General features: G+C 36.7%; 1 protein-coding gene and 1 long non-coding RNA gene across 3 annotated transcripts; one reads left to right on the plus strand and one right to left on the minus strand.

Moving 5' to 3' along the window:
• Nucleotides 1-1,958: 1,958 nt before the first annotated feature.
• LOC148240330 (uncharacterized) lies at nucleotides 1,959-6,297 on the minus strand. Its single transcript, XR_015814180.1, has 2 exons — nucleotides 6,117-6,297; nucleotides 1,959-2,136 (listed from the first exon to the last, which is right to left on the minus strand). It is a non-coding gene; the product is annotated as an uncharacterized LOC148240330 (long non-coding RNA).
• Nucleotides 6,298-9,529: 3,232 nt separating this feature from the next.
• LOC110824595 (SNF2 domain-containing protein / helicase domain-containing protein / F-box family protein) lies at nucleotides 9,530-17,879 on the plus strand. Of its 2 annotated transcripts, none has more exons than XM_088209283.1 (9): nucleotides 9,530-10,366; nucleotides 11,333-13,945; nucleotides 14,041-14,254; nucleotides 14,342-14,626; nucleotides 14,720-14,779; nucleotides 14,854-14,984; nucleotides 15,477-15,591; nucleotides 16,003-16,151; nucleotides 17,478-17,879. In XM_088209283.1, exons 1-8 carry the CDS (start codon nucleotides 9,690-9,692, stop codon nucleotides 16,147-16,149), a joined length of 4,242 nt encoding a protein of 1,413 aa, XP_088065409.1. In that variant the 5' UTR covers nucleotides 9,530-9,689; the 3' UTR covers nucleotides 16,150-16,151; nucleotides 17,478-17,879. The 2 variants fall into 2 exon arrangements, with proteins under 2 accessions (XP_088065409.1, XP_088065408.1); XM_088209282.1 differs by having other exon boundaries at nucleotides 9,531-10,366; nucleotides 17,280-17,879.
• Nucleotides 17,880-18,563: the final 684 nt, after the last annotated feature.

Below are 18,563 nucleotides of genomic sequence, written 5' to 3' on the forward strand. Positions count from 1 at the left end.
AAAGAAAAATTAATATATGTATGTAGTGTTTTACAAAAAAGAAATCCGTTGAGATTGAATTGAATAATAAAGGAGTTAAAGGTTGGGAATTTCAGGATGGACGGCGGAGATGATGTAGAGGATTTCAACGGTTTGGATTGAACCGGGTCGAGTATAAAAGGGAGTGGTGGGCTGAAGAAAAAAAAAAGGAGAAAGGAAGAGGGGAAAAGAGAGGGAAGAAAGGGAGAAAGACCGAGAAGAGTGAGGGACGTGGCGACTGAAATTGGCTAGGAAAAGCGAGATTGAAGAGAAATTCTGCTGAATCAGAGGGAGATGGAAACCGGAGGTAGGTAAATTTTTAAAATTCTGTGTTGGCAATGTATGTATATTCGCTAGGGTTCAGGTCGAGCTTGATTGTGGTGTGTTGAGTAAAAGAATAGAGAGAGAGCAGTGAGGAAATAACAGGAGAAGAGTGAAGGAGAGTTTAGTGATAAGAGGTGCAATTTAAAAAGCTAGAGTGAGGAGTGTGAGTGGAAAGGAAAATCGTCGGGGAGCATGTGCCGTTCTGTCATTTTAGGAAGCCGAATTAGGCGAGTTTTTGTGTGTGTGTGTGTGTGTGTGTGGCCACTTGATGGCCGGTAATGGTGTGTAGAGGCGGTATTCCATAAAATTGGAAAGCCGGAACAGAACGCTGTTGGTGTGTGTGGCCAATGGATTGACCGAGGCAGTATGGGACAGTGGCGCAATAGGCCGCAAAGCCAGGATGGGCGATTGAAGCATGTGTGTGGCCGGTGGATGGCCGGTGCTATATGCTGTGGTTGTTGCTTATTCCGAAAAACCAAACTAAGCGTTTCTGTGTGGGTGTGTGGCCACGAGATCGTCGGTGTTGCATGAGCTTACTGTTTGTATTTCGGAAAGCCAAGATATGCGGCTTTGTGTGTGTGTTGTGTGTGGCCAACAGATGGCCGGTGTTGCCTAAACCTGCTGTTGATATTCCAGTCAGCCAAAGTAGGCGTTTATGTGTGGGTGCGTGGCCAACGGGTGGCCGGCGGTACATAAGGTTGCTGTTTGGGGTCCGAAACGTTAGTCCAGGCGACTGTATGAGTGTGTAGACTACTGATTTTTCTTTTCTGTTTCTAGGCATTATGTATTACTGAGTGGGTGATGGCCCTGGTGGGCTGTGGTACTTGAAAAGGCCGAATAAGTGTTGTGATGGTGAAGGTGGCCTCTTGTGTGGTTTTTGGGTGTGAAAAGCGTATGTAGTAGTGGGGTTATACAGCTTTGGAGTAGTAGTAAGGTTAGGGGAAGGGTAACACAAAGATGAATTGAGCTAGAGACTTAACAAATTGCAACGCCGTGTATTTTTTGTTTGAAATTTATTTTAGTGGACCTGTATATGCTCATTATATGTTCTTTCCGGATGGCGAAAAGGAGAGAAGTCCGAAACTGAATTACCATCGACAGAGTACAATGTCTGGGCGATGGAATCCATTAGTTAGGATGCAGATTTTGTTAAACATATACACACACACAATACCATGATCATATGAGATTATTGATCGTCGAGATTTATTTCATCTAAATATAAAATTGAAGAATGTATTTTTGCAAACAATTTATCTTCATAATTTCATATGAGATTATTGATAGTCAAGATTTATTTAATATTGAAATATATAAATTAAATTAATTTAAAATTTAAATTATAAAAGATATTTGTAAAATATAGAAACATTCTTTCTAAATATTACTTTTTAAAAAAAAAAAAAAGCAAATGAAATGAAATATTTTAATACATGTATTATTGAAAAGATTTCAAGAGAAATAAATGATTCAGTGATCTGATAAAATAATATTATTATGATTTGAGAGAAAGTATTGGAAGTTTTATTATGTCTCCACTTATGAAAGGCCAAGCCGACACTGTAACGACTTCGGAAATCTAAAAGGAAATATATAATAACTTAAGTGCGGAAACAAAATAAAAATTTAAAATTTACATTCTTTATATAATAACTTAAAAGTACTAAATAATATTGCGGAATTAATTCTTTGAAAGAAACACGAGAAATAAGGAAACAAATGAAAAATAGAAAATGTCTAGTATCTACTCGTAATCTTCTTACGGATCGGGCTATGAAACCTGGTTTTCTTGATCTGAAATTGTTAAATAAAGGATGAGTTACACTAACCCAATAAGGATATCACATTATATCACCGGCACAGAAATAAAAGTTGGTATAAAATCGAAAATCACTAATGGAGTATTAAATTTAATTAATTCATTTATCAATCATAAAATCATTTCTCGTTCACTTACCATAGTAGAATTTATAAAAACAATCTATAAAAACAATAATATCATACAAATCATAATTTCATGAACAATCAGTAACATAAAACATATTATAAATCCATATCCGTTAACAATAAATTAAACCATAACTGTTTCTCTTTTCACCAGCCTACTAGTATCTATGGAGGTTTATAGGGATATTTCCGCTACACGTGAACCATTTTCTTTAACAATCTTAATTACAGGGCCGTCCCCATACCCCGTCCGATATGAGCACCAAATCATTAAACCTCAGTACCCCATCCGGTATGAGGGTGAAGTGGGACGTCCCCATATCCCGTCTGGTATGAGTACCAAATTATTCAGTCTCCATACCCCGTACGGTATGAGACAACATTCACGGTAGGGTTCTCTATGTACCCGATTTGTCCACCATCTCCCAAGATATCTATTAAGACTGCCGTTTGATCTGCTTATTTAATCACACCACTTTCCTATTTTTCTTTAGTCTCCATTTCCAAATCAAACATAATCACATAAGCAAATAAATATACATAAAGTAATGCAATCATGTCTCAAATCCCAAATCAAACAATAGTTACGTAAGGCAGTAATTCATGCATACAAATTATAAAATAAATCGATAAGACACTGTTTTACTTTTAGACTGTAAAATACATCAACAGAGATTAATAGAGAACAATTTTCAGTTCGAGCTCCATTAGCAATCAATAATTAATTATGCATGTTTACTAAAATCGCACAAAATACCATATTATTATTTATTTAGACTTCAATTCTATGATAGAGAATATGGTGAGAGATCTTTACTCGATTTAACGCCGAAGAGCTAAATAGTTTACTATGCCTACAAGCGGTCCCTGGGTTCCCTGAATTTTTTCTCCGGGAACTGAAATGTGCTTATAGTACATATAAATGTTCTAAATAAACCCAAAATAAGTCACAGGGCCAACTCGGCCAATTTCAAAAATTTGGCATGGCGGCTCCGCCGTGCTCCGGTGACGGCACCACCGCCTGTGGCTGTGGTCCGCCTCGGGTCAGCCATTCTCGGCCAAATTTGACCGATTTTACATCGATTTCTGCGATCAACTACGTTAAAGGATCTCGATTGGTCAAAAAATACTAAAAACTGTTCACCAGCGGAGGGGCTTTCAGGTACGGCAGCTCCTCCGACTCACATTACGGTTGACCGTTTTGCTTCAGTCAACCTGTAGAGAAGAAAACAGTGATCACAACAGTAAAAAAATCACACGAAACGGGAATCGAAAAGGGCCTCATTAGAGCCATTTTGTTAAATTCTCCATGGTGGCGCCACCGGACTTTGCTGGTATTTTTCGGCCAAATAGCCGGTCTTTTCACTCCAATTTAGCCATGGGTGAGCTTAAAATTGAATTTCATGCAAAAGAAAAAGTTTTTACCTTTTTTGACGGTCGAAAAAGGTTCTGGTGTGGCGGCGGGTGGCGGTGGTCAGCTCTCCAGCGGCTGGGTCGTCTTCTTCGGTGAATGGTTTTGACCGTTAGGGTTAGGGTTTAGTGCAGATTGGGGTTATTTATATCCATCTGCTTTCGATCTGGACCGTCTATCTTGTTTGATCTCGACTGTCCGATCGCGATTAAATATGGAATGAATCTAGACCGTTCATCGCAATCCAATCTGGACCGTCCATCGCGATTCAATCTGGGATGTCCAATCACGTTTGAATCTGGCCGTTCGATTGCGTAAGGGAGCATATCTAGGCCGTCCATGCGCACGGGAACAGACCTCAGCCGTTCGATCACGGACACGTGGATCGCCCACGTTGCCCCTTCGCGTGGCCTCCCGCGTCAGTGTCTCTACCACATGGCGTGTCCTGGTTGGTCAAGGCTGCTGACCCGGCGTCTGACGTGGTGAAACTTCTCAAAATTGTGTTTCAGTCCCTGTTTTCCGATTTTTCTTTTAAAAATTACCACCATAACTCAAATTTTCATTTTTTTTTCCAAAATTGTTTTCAATTAAATCCCCTTCAATTTTATTTCATTTTTTACTCTAAATTAAATAAAACAAAATACATTAAAATAAAATAAATTAATAAAATTTATATTTATTAATTATTTAATCACCACACAAAAATTTGTGGGTGTTACAGCTCTTCCCTCCTTAAAAGAAATTTGGTCCCTCAAATTTGTCTCTCACTCTCAATCAAACAGCTGGGGATATTGGACTCTAAGGTCTGATTCTAGCTCTCATGTAGCCTCCCTCAGTGTGTGGTTCTACCATATGACCTTTACAAAAGAAATTTTTTGGTTGTTGAGTAATCTGCTCTTTCGATCCACAATGTCGACCGACACTTCTCGTAGTACAGATTCTCCTGGAGTGGAAGAGACTCGTGGGCCAAGACATGAGAAGGATTTGGGTTGTACTTGCGTAGCATGGACATATGAAACACATTGTGGACCTTGAAAAGTTCTGGAGGCAGTACTAGTCTGTAGGTGGCGGTACAAATTCTGTTTAAGACTTTAAATGGTCTAATAAATTAGGAGTTCAGTTTCCCCCTCTTGCCGAACCTACTGATTCCATTGAAAGGAGTGACCTTAAGGAATACCCGATCGTCTTTCTCAAATTCTAAATCTCTCCTCCGGGTGTTTGCATAACTCTTTTGCCTGCTTTGAGCTGTCTGAATGTTTTTCATGATCTTAACTATTTTGGATGTAGTCTTCTCTATCATATCTGGGCCGAACAGTTTTCTATCGCCCACTTCTTTCCAACAAATCACCGATCTGCATGGATGTCCTTATAACGTCTCATACGGAGCCATGCCAAAACTTGCTTGGTAACCATTGTTGTAGGCGAACTCAATCAGGGGTAGATGGTCATCCCAATGGCCCTCGGAGTCAAGGACACAAGCTTGGAGTATATCCTCAAGTGTACAGATTGTCCTTTCTGACTGTCCATCGATCTGAGGATGGAATGTAGTACTAAAGAACAGTTTCGTTTTCATGGCTTGCTGAAAGTCATTCAAAAATTGAGAAATGAACCTAGAGTCCCTGTTGAACATTACTGTCACTAGCACTCCATGCAATCTAACTATTTTTCGGATATACATTCTTACTAACTTGTCCAAGAGATCGGTCATCCTGATGGTTAAGAAGTGGAAAGACTTGGTAAACCGGTCAACAATTACCTAGATGACATCATGTCTTGAGCGTGCATTAGGTAATCCTGTCACGAAATCCATGGTGATATATTTCTACTTCTATTCTGGGATCTGTAATGGCTGAAGTAGCCCGCCTGGGCGTTGATGCTCTGCTTTGACTTGCTGACATACCAAACAGTTAGAAACAAATTCAGTTATGTCTCTTTTTATCCCGTTCTACTAAAATCGGGGTTGCATATTTTGGTACATTTTAATGTTTCCAAGATATATAGCAAAATTTAAGCTATGGACCTCTATCATGATGTCCTTCTTTAACTCACTATCATCTGGAACACACACCTTCTCCTGGAGAGTCACATGTTTGGGTCACCTAACCGTTCAGCCTGAGTTAATCCTCATTTTGACTATATATATATATTTAGATTTCACTAAGATACCAAAATCCTCATTTTGACTAAAATACTAACATTTAGATTTGGCTAAAAAAAGTTCTAGGAGAAATTTTGGACTTTTTATATATACATATTATAATCTTTAACATTACTAAAAATATTAGTACAGTTTAGTTCACATAAATTAAATTTATATATACATAATGATGTGTTTCATGGATATATATATATATATATATATACATACATGAAATTCTTGCAAAGCCCCAAAATTAGAGAGAGAAATGATTTTTACCTTTGTTTGCAGAGAGAATAATCCTAGCTTACCACTAAGAGATTTGCAGATATTTTCACCAAGATTGTCGTGCCCATAAACTAAGATTCCACATATATATATATATATATATAGAGAGAGAGAGAGACTCTTGCCCATCAACTAAGATTCGATATATATATATATAGAGAGAGAGAGAGAGAGAGAGAGAGAGAGAGACTCATGCTATCTCCAGCTTCAAAAACACCAGCTTCATGAGTTCAAACCAGATTCATGCTTATTATATGAGAGAGAGAGAATTGTTATATGAGGGAATTGTTCATGCTTCATGTAATATGTATATATGTATATATATATATATATATATATGATGCATGCTTCATGCAATATGTATATATATGATTCATGCTTTTTATATGAAGAATTTCACCAGTATGGAAATTTTTTTTGAACCTGTGGTTGGTTTCTCATGAATCTCATCCTCTCTCTAACCTGATTTTCCATATAAATATCATCATGATGAAGAATTGATCACAGCTCAGATAATCAGAAAAACCAACCACCAAAAACAGACAAACCCCAAACTCAAAAAATCAGAAAAGATGAACTTCATTTGAGTGTTTCTTGTCCATCAACTAAGATTCCAGAGAGAGAGAGAGACAGTGAGAAATGGGCTTGTTAAGAACAGACAACTTCATCGGCTTTTACACAAGTGCAATCCCCCGGAAGATATTCAAGAATGATCTGCTTTCAGACATTCTTGACAGTGGGGGCTCGAGGAACGAAACCTTCTCGTCCGCTTTGAAAGATATTCAAAGACTGGCATAACTGGATTCTCTGCCTGTGTCTCTTGCTGTCTTGGCCAACAAATTCTCTGCCTCTGAGTCTTTTCCCGTTTTAGCCAGCAAATTCTTAACAGGTGAAATCTGTAACTCAGAGTGCCAATCTGAGTGAATTGTGGACCTGGTTTCCTTCACCGGCTCAAAGAGATTTTCAGATATATACCTCAAAAAATTGAATAGCATTCGCACATAATTGAGCTAAAAATTTATGTCATCTGAGCTACAATTCTCACTGTTTGGCTCTTGAAGTCATTAACATGCGGCATCTCTTTAATCTTCAGACTCATTTTCTCTGCCTCAGCCGCATTTCCGTTCTTTTTCAAAACATTTTTGATCGCCAGAATCCTTAAATTCAGACTTAGGATCGCGTACTTTTGAGGAAGCCGTTCACTATTCGGCTCTTGAAGTCATTAACAGGCTGCATTTCTTTAATCTTCAGACTCACTTTCTCTATCTCTGCCGCATTTCCGTTCTTCTTCAAAACATTTTTGATCGCCAGAATCTGTAAATTCAGACTGAGGATCTGAGTACTTTGGAGAAACCGTTTCCTTCTTCGCCTTTCCGCTGTGGAGGGAGCAGCGGGATTCTTAGCTTAGTTTGTTGGTTTTATGCCATTGATTTTCAATATTCTTTTTCTTTCCATGATTATGTGCGAATGCTATCGAATTTCTTGAGATATATATCTACAAATCCCTTTGTGGCGAAGAAGGGAACCGCATCGGCAACTCACTAGACTGGCAATCTGGGTTGCGGATGTTAGCGGTTAAGAATTTGTTAGCTAAGACGGATAAGACTCGGAGGCAGAGAATTTATTGGTCAGGATGGCGAAAGACACAGGTGGAGAATTCAGCTACGCTGTCTTTGCTTATCTTTCAAAGCCGACGAGATGGTTTCTGTGTCTCGGCCAAGAATATTCTGAATGCCGATCATTCTTGAATATGTTGCAGGAGATTTCACTCGTGTAAAAGCCCATGAAGTTGGTGTTTATCTTTCTTCATAATTGTTCTTAATAAGCCCATTCAAAGAAGACATGAATCTAACTATTTTATATACATATATGCTGCGTATATATGGTTGATGAGTTGAAGAAAGCAGATCTAATGTTGGGTAAAATGGCGAGGCGGATGCTTGTTAATTTACTCCGTTTCAAAAAACAAGAAGAAGCTCATCCTCTTCATCTTCTTATCAGCTCTCTCTCTTCTCCTTCAAGCCCCTCATTGTCGATTGTTACCCAAAGCTTATTGCTTTGATTGTCGTAAATTTACTTGGTTTGCTTAATATATATATATATATATAACATATATTTATATATTTAAGTACATGATTTAATTCTTTGTATATAAAAAATAAAATAACTATTATTTATTGTTTGGTAAACGAGAGCTCATCATATATATTTTGTGTCGAAAAATATTCATGACATCATCAGTAAGAACTTGTTGGAGATCATACAATATTTAACTATGTGAATAGAGACTCATATGTAACGACATTTGTCAACTAGTCAGTACGTTTGTTTATTTCGCGATAAACATGTTAGATACCGGAGACAACCACTATGTTTTTAATAATAAATTAAATGAAATTTTTATATTTTTAAAATAAAAAATTTATATATTTATTATATATTCTTAATAAAAATAAATTTTCATATTTATTATACATAGTTCAATATTTTAAATAATAAATACCTTTTAAAAATATCTCAAAAAAATTATAGTATTATTTTTTCAATAATTAAATTAATGATTGTTTTAATATATTCTAATTTATATTTCTTTATTAAAAATAAAGAAATTTTGTAGCATATATGTATAATATATTCCTTTCCTTATATATATATATATATATATATATTAAAATAGCTATATATTATATTGAGGGATGATAAAAGATTAGATTCATAGCTTATTTTGTAAAATTTAAGTCCCATTCAATTTCAATTGTACAAACCCAAAATTTACTTTTGATAAAATATATGAAATCATCAACTTTATTTATTTATTTTTTATTTTAACATACTTTATAATAAAATTTGAATCTATCCGATTTAAAAAAAATATATATAAATCTATCATATATATTAAATTTTAAAAATATATTATATGCTTTAATTGAAATTAAAATTATTGTATATACTAAATTAAAAATATATCATAAATTTTTAGTTAAAATTAAAGAATATATTATATTATATTATATTATATATCATAGATTTTTTTTATAAATCAAAACAATTTATGACAAATTGATTTAGGTCTATTAATTTATTTTTTTTAATTACCCTTAATTATATTTGTATTTTTAATATATTAAATTTGAAATTTGTAATTCTAAATTATATATAAAAAAATTTTAAAGCCAAAAGTTTTATTTATATACTTTTAAAAAATATAATATATTTTAAATTAAAATTTTATATTATTTAATGGTTTCCAAACAATTAGCCACTGAGCATTTGGATTCAAATGGACCCCACACTTATACTATTTCGATCATAGATCGACGGCTGCGAAGAAATCAAAACTGGTATGAACGGTACTACTGGAAACACCCGAGTATAACCCTTAATTTGTTTTCCTTTTTAAAAAATTCCATGTATTAAGTGTTTCCTTTCTTCGGGTTCCGGATCGAGTCTCTGTAATTTGCACGTCTTCTCCTACTAATCGTTTTCTACTTCTTCACGACATCATAATGTTCATCAAGAAAGAAATCTCAGCCCTACATTGAAGCTTTCTCTTTGGTAATTGCAATGGATGACGCCGTGCCTGATCACAAGCTCAGCGGTTTCCTCTGTGCGGTCCTCACGGTTGCTTCCCCTACTCATCCTCGTCTCAAGGAAATCCTGCCTTTCGGCACTCCTTGTCGAATTTTCAGCGATGGCGCCGGAGTCGGTTTCAAATCAGACAGCGGGATTGTTTTATCCGCAGTGTGTTCGCGTGTTGATTCGAAACTGCCTCCAAACGGCACCGTTTCCTCTCACCAAACAGAGTGCGGAGCTATGGAGGTTCAAACCCCCGCGGTGGATTGCTCGGAGGAGAACGCTGAAGATTTCCGGCAGGATTCGATGAAGCTTGGTAGTTCAGGAGAGGGAGAAAGTGTATGGAGTGGGAAGAGAGTTGAAGTTGCGGCTCAGAATTTTGTTAGAAGCGGGAGCACAGAGAGAGAAAATGAGGGAGTGAAGAGGAGGAGGAGGAGAAGGAAGATAGGATTGGTCAACGGAAGTTTAAGCGTGGTTCACCAGCTTCATGCGTTGGTGATGCACAAATGTCTGAAGATCATTGCGCGAGTGATTCATGTGGAACTCGGTCAGAATGAAAATGTCAGGGCTGTAGTATTGGTGGATGTGCATCTACCGATTGAGTTGTGGTCCGGGTGGCAGTTCCCCAGATCAGGGTCCGTTGCTGCTGCCTTGTTTAGGCACTTGAGGTGAGTTAGTAATTGGTTTGACGTGTATTTCTTGAATAGTTTCGGGTTCTTGTAAGCTCAGATTGGCTGCTTGTTCTATCTGGATTAATGGTTTTTTAGCAATTTAAAGATACAAGTGCCTGCATTTGTTGGTTGTACTTTGCATGGATAATTTTTTTATATTCTATTTCTTTGGGTTATTTGGAGTTTTACTGAGTTATTTTGTCGAGTTGTATGATGCATTCACATGCAGCGAAGTTCATGTTTAAGATGATTGCACTCTCTCTTTGTTGCAGCTTTGCTAATTATGTTAACCAATGCTATTTTATGGTAATAGTGCTGTTAGTATCAACTAACCTACCCTTTTTTACCTTTTACGTTCCTTTTTGTTGGTTGAATCTCATAATAGATTATCAGCTTTACATCATACATCATCAACCTTTGCGAGAACATCTATAACCTGCTTGGCTTGTCATTCCTAGACATGCTAACAAGTGATAGGGAAATTTGCACTGATTCTTTAAATAGGAAAAAGCATTGAAAACTGTAGGATCTTTAAAATATTAAATATTTACTGTTTGAAGCTTTATTAAGAGCAAATTTTTATTTTTGACATTATCTTTTCTCCTTCTTACAAATTTAAAGTACAAGTTTTCTCTAAAAAGGATGTTTAAATTACAAATGTTTGAAGTCCTAAAGAAAGTAGATGCAAATTTAGAGATCAATGATCTGAGTGCCAAAGGCCAAAAGTTAAGATTGTTGCTGCAATTTACCGTAAGTAATAACTGACCAAGTTTATTGAATATGTTAACTGAGAGAATGATTATGCTTTTTCTGATCGTGTTTATGTTTGAATTCTTGTCATGTGGATTATTTGACCTTGGTAACTAGTAATTATGGTTTACATTACGTCAAGTTTTCTTTTTTCATAGAAGAGAAATTGGCCTAATTTTTATGTATTGCTAACCCAATTTGGTTCTCTGGCAGTTGTGATTGGAGGGAGAGAGGTTTGATTGTCAATGGTGGGATGCATTGGGAAGAGGCTCATTGGAGAAATGGGCACATTTGGAACCTTTCTGATTGTCATGTCCTGGGATGCAATTTGCACCATGATGTCCCTGACACATCAAAGAAAAGGTTATTTGAACTTCATGAGATCTTTAGGAGCATACCTAGTGTAACAAATAAGGGAAAGCCTGACAATTTTAGAATAGTACCAACGGCTGACTCTGGCAGATCTGGCATTTGGGATGTTGCTGATGATATTCTAATTAAAATATTAAACACACTTGGCCCAATGGATCTTGTTAGAATTGCAGCTACTTGTCACCATCTAAGATCATTGGCTGCATTTGTAATGCCGTGTATGAAATTAAAACTTTTTCCTCATCAGAGAGCTGCAGTTGAATGGATGTTACATCGTGAGCGGAATGCTGAAGTTCTGCCACATCCTCTGTTCATGAAATTCTATTCTGATGATGGATTTGATTTCTTTGTAGATGCTGTTTCCGGTTACATAGTTACTGGGGTAGCTCCAACAATCAAGGATTTTCGTGGGGGAATGTTCTGTGATGAGCCTGGTTTAGGAAAGACAATAACTGCTCTTTCACTTGTTCTGAAGACACAAGGAACAATGGCTGATCCACCAGATGGGGTTCAAATAATGCGGTGTCTGCATAATGGCGAACAAAGTGGTGGCTACTATGAGCTTAGTGGTGATCGCTTATCCTGTGATAATGTGTTTTTAGGCAGAAGGGTGATGACTCCAAGTGTTCGTAGGGGGCGGTTATCTCTGGATGAATTTTCTCCAGTAAATGATTTAAAGCTCAGCTCTCCAAAAAGGGTCAGGTTAATGAACCCAGGTGAGCAAATTGCTGAATTTAGTGATTCATATCATGATAAAGGAACAAAATCAGATTTGGCTTCGCAGAGTGAGGGAATGGTTCGATGCACACAGAGACTGAGCCACATCAGAAAAAATCTTCTGTATGCCTATGATAGCAAACCTGGTTTTCGTAAAAGTAAGAAGGTTGAGAAAAACAAAGCCATGAAGAAGTTTAGTTCACGTGATGTGGGACGTGCCTTTCAGGGTGATGAAGATGGCTTGCCATATGGAATGGCGTACAGTTGTAAAAAGAAAGTTACTGGAGATGACTGTGTGCAAGATGACACTTGGGTTCAGTGTGATGCCTGTTTCAAATGGAGGAGGCTTTTAGAGACGAGTGTAGCCGAAGCGAATGCAGCCTGGTTTTGCAGTATGAATGCTGACCCTTTGCATCAGAGTTGTAATGATCCAGAAGAGGCTTGGGATAATCACCAGTCTATAACACACCTACAGGGATTCTATACCAAGGGGACTTCTGGGGGAGAGGATCGAAACGTGTCATTTTTTACTAGTGTGCTTAAGGAACATTCTTCTCTAATAAATTCTAAAACAAAGAAGGCCTTGACTTGGCTGGCTAAACTTTCTCCGGACAAACTCTTGGAAGTGGAAACAATTGGTTTGTCAAGTCCATTTCTAGGTGGTTGTGTTGCTGAAGATGCCAATGGTTTCCACAAAATATTCCAGGCATTTGGTCTCATAAAGCGAGTAGAAAAGACTGTTAGTAGGTGGTATTACCCACGAAGTCTCCACAACTTGGCATTTGATTTACCTGCCCTGAGAATCGCTCTCTGCAAGCCATTAGATTCTGTTAGGTTGTATTTGTCAAGAGCAACTTTAATTGTGGTTCCAGCAAATCTAGTTGATCACTGGAAAACACAAATCGAAAGACATGTTAGCCATGGTCAACTGCGGCTTTGCATATGGACTGATCAAAGGAAGCTTCCTGCCCACAATTTGGCTTGGGACTATGACGTTGTTATAACTACTTTCAATCGCTTAAGTGCAGAATGGGGTCCCCATAAGAAAAGTCCACTAATGCAAGTTCACTGGCTTAGAATCATGTTAGATGAAGGGCACACTCTTGGCTCTAGTCTTAATCTGACAAACAAATTGCAGATGGCCATTTCTTTGACAGCTTCCAATCGTTGGTTATTAACAGGAACACCAACTCCTAACACACCTAACAGTCAGCTTTCACATCTCCAACCCATGCTTAAGTTCCTTCATGAGGAAGCTTATGGACAGAATCAGAAATCATGGGAAGCCGGCATACTTAGACCGTTTGAGGCAGAGATGGAAGAGGGTCGCTCGCGTCTGTTGAAATTACTACATCGGTGCATGATTAGTGCAAGAAAGATAGATTTGCAGACTATTCCTCCATGCATAAAAAAGGTGACATATCTTAATTTCACCGAAGAGCATGCAAGATGCTATAATGAATTGGTAGTTACAGTGAGAAGGAACATACTAATGGCTGACTGGAATGATCCTTCTCATGTTGAAAGTTTGCTGAATTCAAAGCAGTGGAAGTTTCGTACTACAACAATTAGAAATGTCAGGCTCTCTTGTTGTGTGGCTGGCCATATTAAAGTAACTGATGCTGGTGAAGATATTCAGGACACAATGGACATGTTAGTTGAAAATGGTCTGGACCCCATCTCAGAGGAGTATGCTTTTATTAAGTATAACCTTCTTTATGGTGGTAACTGTCTTAGGTAACCCTTCTATTTGGAGATACTATATGATTTTTCTATTAAATTACTTATATATAGTCAGTTTCTTGATCTTCTTCATATCCTGCTTTGCTTAGATGCGAGGAATGGTGCCGTCTGCCCATCATTACTCCTTGTAGGCATCTCTTGTGTCTCGATTGTGTTGCTTTGGACAATGAAAGGTGTACTTTACCTGGCTGTGGAAACTTGTATGAGATGCAGACTCCTGAAACATTAGCTCGGCCAGAAAATCCTAACCCAAAGTGGCCTGTACCGAAGGATCTTATTGAGTTGCAACCTTCATATAAGCAGGTTGCTTCATAATATGATGGACCATATCCATTTTGAATTTTGGATTTGAAGACAACTTTATCCAATGTTATGGTGATGTTAATGCAGGATGATTGGAACCCTGATTGGCAATCAACATCTAGCAGTAAAGTCAGCTACCTGGTGGACAAGTTGAAGGCGTTGCAGGAGGCTCATAGAGATGTCAGCTGCTCTTTGAATGTGAACGATGATGCCAAGAGCAAGGAGAATCTCAGTCCTCGAACAAGGGGAAACTCTAGAGCATTCTTTCAGTTGGACTGCCCTAGACTTGGTGCTGAATCCTATGAGGCACTTCCAGAGAAAGTTATAGTATTTTCTCAATTTCTTGAGCACATACATGTCGTTGAACAGCAGGTATCCCTGATGTACTAATGCCTAGGCATTATATTGTGTATGCTGTCTCTACTTTTCAATTATGATATGTTTTGTTCCCCTTTTGTTGGCTAGTTGACAATTGCTGGCATCAAATTTGCCGGAATGTATAGTCCAATGCATTCAAGTAACAAGGTACTTATTCCTCTTTATATATCATAGATATTTTTTTCTGTTTGTGTCAACTCTAAATTAAATTTTGTATTCAGATGAAATCACTGGCCATGTTCCAGCATGATGCAAGATGTATGGTACTTTTGATGGATGGAAGTGGTGCATTGGGCCTTGATTTGAGCTTTGTAACACATGTATTTTTGATGGAACCTATATGGGATAGAAGGTATTCTTTTTGTTGTTGTCTCTTGCTCTATATTTGAGAAATGTCTGTCATTTATATTGGGATAGAAGGTATTCTTTTTGTTGTTGTCTCTTGCTCTATATTTGAGAAATGTCTGTCATTTATATGGGATAGAAGGTATTCTTTTTGTTGTTGTCTCTTGCTCTAGATTTGAGAAACGTCTGTCATTTCTTTTGAAACCACATTGATATTTACTTCTAATAGTTCTTTAAAAAAAAGATATTTACTTCTATTTTTTTGGGTCTTCCTCTCAACTTTTGCTTCTGCCTTGAAGCCATAGATGACAATTCAAGCATTAGGTTTTGTTTTTTTTCCCCATTTTTCTTGTTTTGCCAAAGAGTAAAATCCTTTGTGTTGCTTAGCCAGGAACCTTATTCATTTTTGGGCACACAATTTCAGAGATTTGTTGAACGTGCTATCTGCTGCTCCATGTTTTCTAAATGTTTCTTATGTTTTTATCTGAAACCTAATCAGCATGGAAGAACAAGTTATTAGTCGTGCACATCGGATGGGTGCTACTCGTCCCATTCATGTGGAAACTTTAGCAATGCGTGGTACAATTGAAGAGCAAATGTTGGAATTCTTACAGGTGCAGCTTCAACTTTGACTTGTTTGCTTAATATATTGGTAATAGTGCAATAGATAATTGGAAAATGAAGATCTCTTTATCTCTGAAAAATGCCAATTTGGGGATAAGGAGCCTATTGTACTTTTATGTAATTAGAGCACAATTAACTAACCATCTAAAAAATGCTGTTTCTTTGAATTTTATTTTGACTAACCCATTGGCATGCATGAATGGTAGTTTTCTTATTAAATTTCTAGATGAATAACTTGGTCTGTACCTTCTTTTTTGTTTCGAGGGGCACTTGCACTGGTTTACCTTGTACGGTGCATATCTTAATTTTCTTTTCGAGGATTATTGTCTAAGTCATATATCAATTTTATTGTCTTCAAATTGTAGCCTGAAAAGTAATCTATATACTTCATCACCTTCCAGGATGCTACTGACTGTAGAAAATTCTTGAGGGATGAGTATGGAAAACCTGAGCTTGAAGGGTCAAGAAACATTCGCACAATACATGATTTTGCTGAGAGCAATTATTTGGCTCGGCTTAGTTCTGTCCGGACAAATACCAAAGCATGAAGGTGTGTGCTTAATGATCATTTTGGCTTTTATTATTTTCAGCATTTTGGGTTTTGGTATGTTACTTGCATGTCAGAAACACTAAAGCAAATGAAATATTTTATTAAAACCTTTTCTCATATTAAACGTAAGAAAGAGCATCTTGCAATGAAAAATGAGATTTCCTTTTCCTCAAGGTATAGAAGGCGCAAGGGTACATTGTTTTCATTAGTGTTGGTTTGTCTATCTGTCAAGAACTACGGAGACTTTTGTTTTTGAAGATGTGAGAAATGAACGATTGCAGTGATCTAGCAGGTTCCACTGTACAAAATGTGATAGTGGATAGTGACTGCTACATGTAAAGACATGAAGCCTTGAATAAAGTTTTCAACCGTACAAATCAAAGTTCATGCATCATTTTCATTTATTTTAGTTGAAGTGAATGGCTCAGAAGTGGTACTGCAAGGAAGTCTACCAACCAATAAGGTTGCAATAACCATCTGGGTTTGGTGCTATCTTTGCATTTCGTGAAGCAACTAGGCATGACACTGTAGGTTGAAATTCTCTTGGAGGATCATGATGCTCGTGTCAATTGCTGTCAACTTGTTAGCATGTTAGTGCAGAAAATTTGGTCAGGGTAGTGCCATTCAATGAGCAGCTTTGTTGATAGTTACTTATGAGTAGCTTAGGTTATGTAGTAAAGTTCTGTCAGTTTCTCTTAATGTGCTGGGCACTTCTGTTCTTGGTTATGGGAGCTTACGGATTGTATTCTCTTGTGCCTAAACTTCTTGTGAATAACAGGAATGGTTTATCCTGGAATTTGAGTTCGTTAAACTCAGTAGATTGAAGGTTCTCTCTATCAAGCCCTTAGTGCTAGCAGTAAAAGCAGGTCATCCAGGAAGGAAATCATTGAATAAACGTTTTCTCTTAGATTTTCCTGTGAACTAACCCATAAATATTTCCCACACGAAGGATCTCAACAGATGCCTAATTGGTAGCCAACTTCTTTATAATAAAATTTAGTTATGCTGTTATTTCTTAGTAGGGCTTATATGTAACTTTATTATATGATGCACTTTATCTGCCACAAATTTTATGAAAGTAAATAAGTTAATTTCTCTACTTGCTATTGATATTTCATTTTTCTGCAGCTGTGTTGCAACTGTTTTGTTATACGTGGAGTTTTCACCTTCTTAGTGTTGTGATCTGTTGGTCGTGCTGCTTTTGATGATAGAAAGGATAACATCTTCTCAGTGACTCGCCACTTTTGTTTATTGACGATTTGGATCTTCTGATTATTCAAGTGATTTCTTTCTGTACAAAATTCAAATGATTTTTTTTTTTATTAGAAGAACGAAAGAGAAGGCAGAAGGAAAAGAAAAACAAGAGGTAGGCAGCAGGAAAGTGCTGCAACTCCATGTTATGAGACGTGGATTTTTTGTCGCAGTTGCATCCATGGGGACAAGAGCAAGAATTCTTATTCCCTGAGCCATTTTTTGAACCATTTGGAGAGAGCAAGATAAGAGGTATTTTTCGGTTCCAAATTTTTCATATTTTGTCTAACGATGATAATTGTCGTAAGGGAAAAAATCTTGATATTTTATCTCATTTCTTTTTGCACATTCATGGATTGCGCCCTCTTTAGTCCATAATACTTGTCCAAAAAATTACTCGTACGATTTTCTGTCAGATGCCTGACCTTTTTCCAGATTTCTTTATAAAATCATCCTTGATAGGATTGTTGCTCGCAAGTTTCTTTCTCTCTCTCTCTCTCTCATTTTTTTTTGTGTGAAATATTTGAACTGAGATTCCAAACTTCTTTCTTTCTATCCATGTTAACTTATATATATTCATAGGCTTGTATTCGTGATTCTTCATTTTGGTCAGTATTTTTTTTTGTTTTGCTCAAAGATGATACTTTCATGCTAAACTGTAAGTACCATTTGTTGATAGAGGTATCGTTATTTAATTCGGTTCCTTCATAGTTGTGCTGTCTTCTTTATCTTCTGTTTTCTGCAGGTAGGTTGGTTGCCTGGATTAATACATTAAAGTAATTCTGATCTTTTAAATACATTCCCAGCCAAAGATTTCCAAATTTATCAAACATTTCCAGCCAAAGGCTAATCCCTGTTATGATTATACTTAATTATTATATTATATTAGTGGTAATAACTTTTAAAATTTAAAATTAAAAAATATGCACGAATGTATGAATACTTTTCAAACTTAAGTACTGCAGGTTTAATGATCGATTAAAACTAATAGTTTAGTGAAAACTAAAATTAAAATATAAAATTTTGCGTGATCTATATTAAAAAATATTCGAAGTTCTCTTTCTCTAGCTATCACTATAATTTACCAAGGATAAAAAAGAGCTGCTGTTTCAAAACTTAAAAACATATTTGAAAAAAAAAGGAGAAAAAAATAAAAGAACC

Source organism: Carica papaya, chromosome 8 (assembly GCF_054855325.1).
Source record: "Carica papaya isolate Zhongbai chromosome 8, ASM5485532v1, whole genome shotgun sequence".
NCBI classification, from domain to species: domain Eukaryota; kingdom Viridiplantae; phylum Streptophyta; class Magnoliopsida; order Brassicales; family Caricaceae; genus Carica; species Carica papaya.

What these genes read in the sequence shown, in the direction of transcription:
- LOC110824595 (XM_088209283.1), top strand. Translation starts at nt 9,690, where the DNA reads ATGGATGACGCCGTGCCTGATCACAAGCTCAGCGGTTTCCTCTGTGCG. An exon ending in TACATGTCGTTGAACAGCAG is followed by an intron (nt 14,627 to 14,719) that starts GTATCCCTGATG and finishes TTTGTTGGCTAG; the next exon opens with TTGACAATTGCTGGCATCAA. An exon ending in CAATGCATTCAAGTAACAAG is followed by an intron (nt 14,780 to 14,853) that starts GTACTTATTCCT and finishes TTTTGTATTCAG; the next exon opens with ATGAAATCACTGGCCATGTT.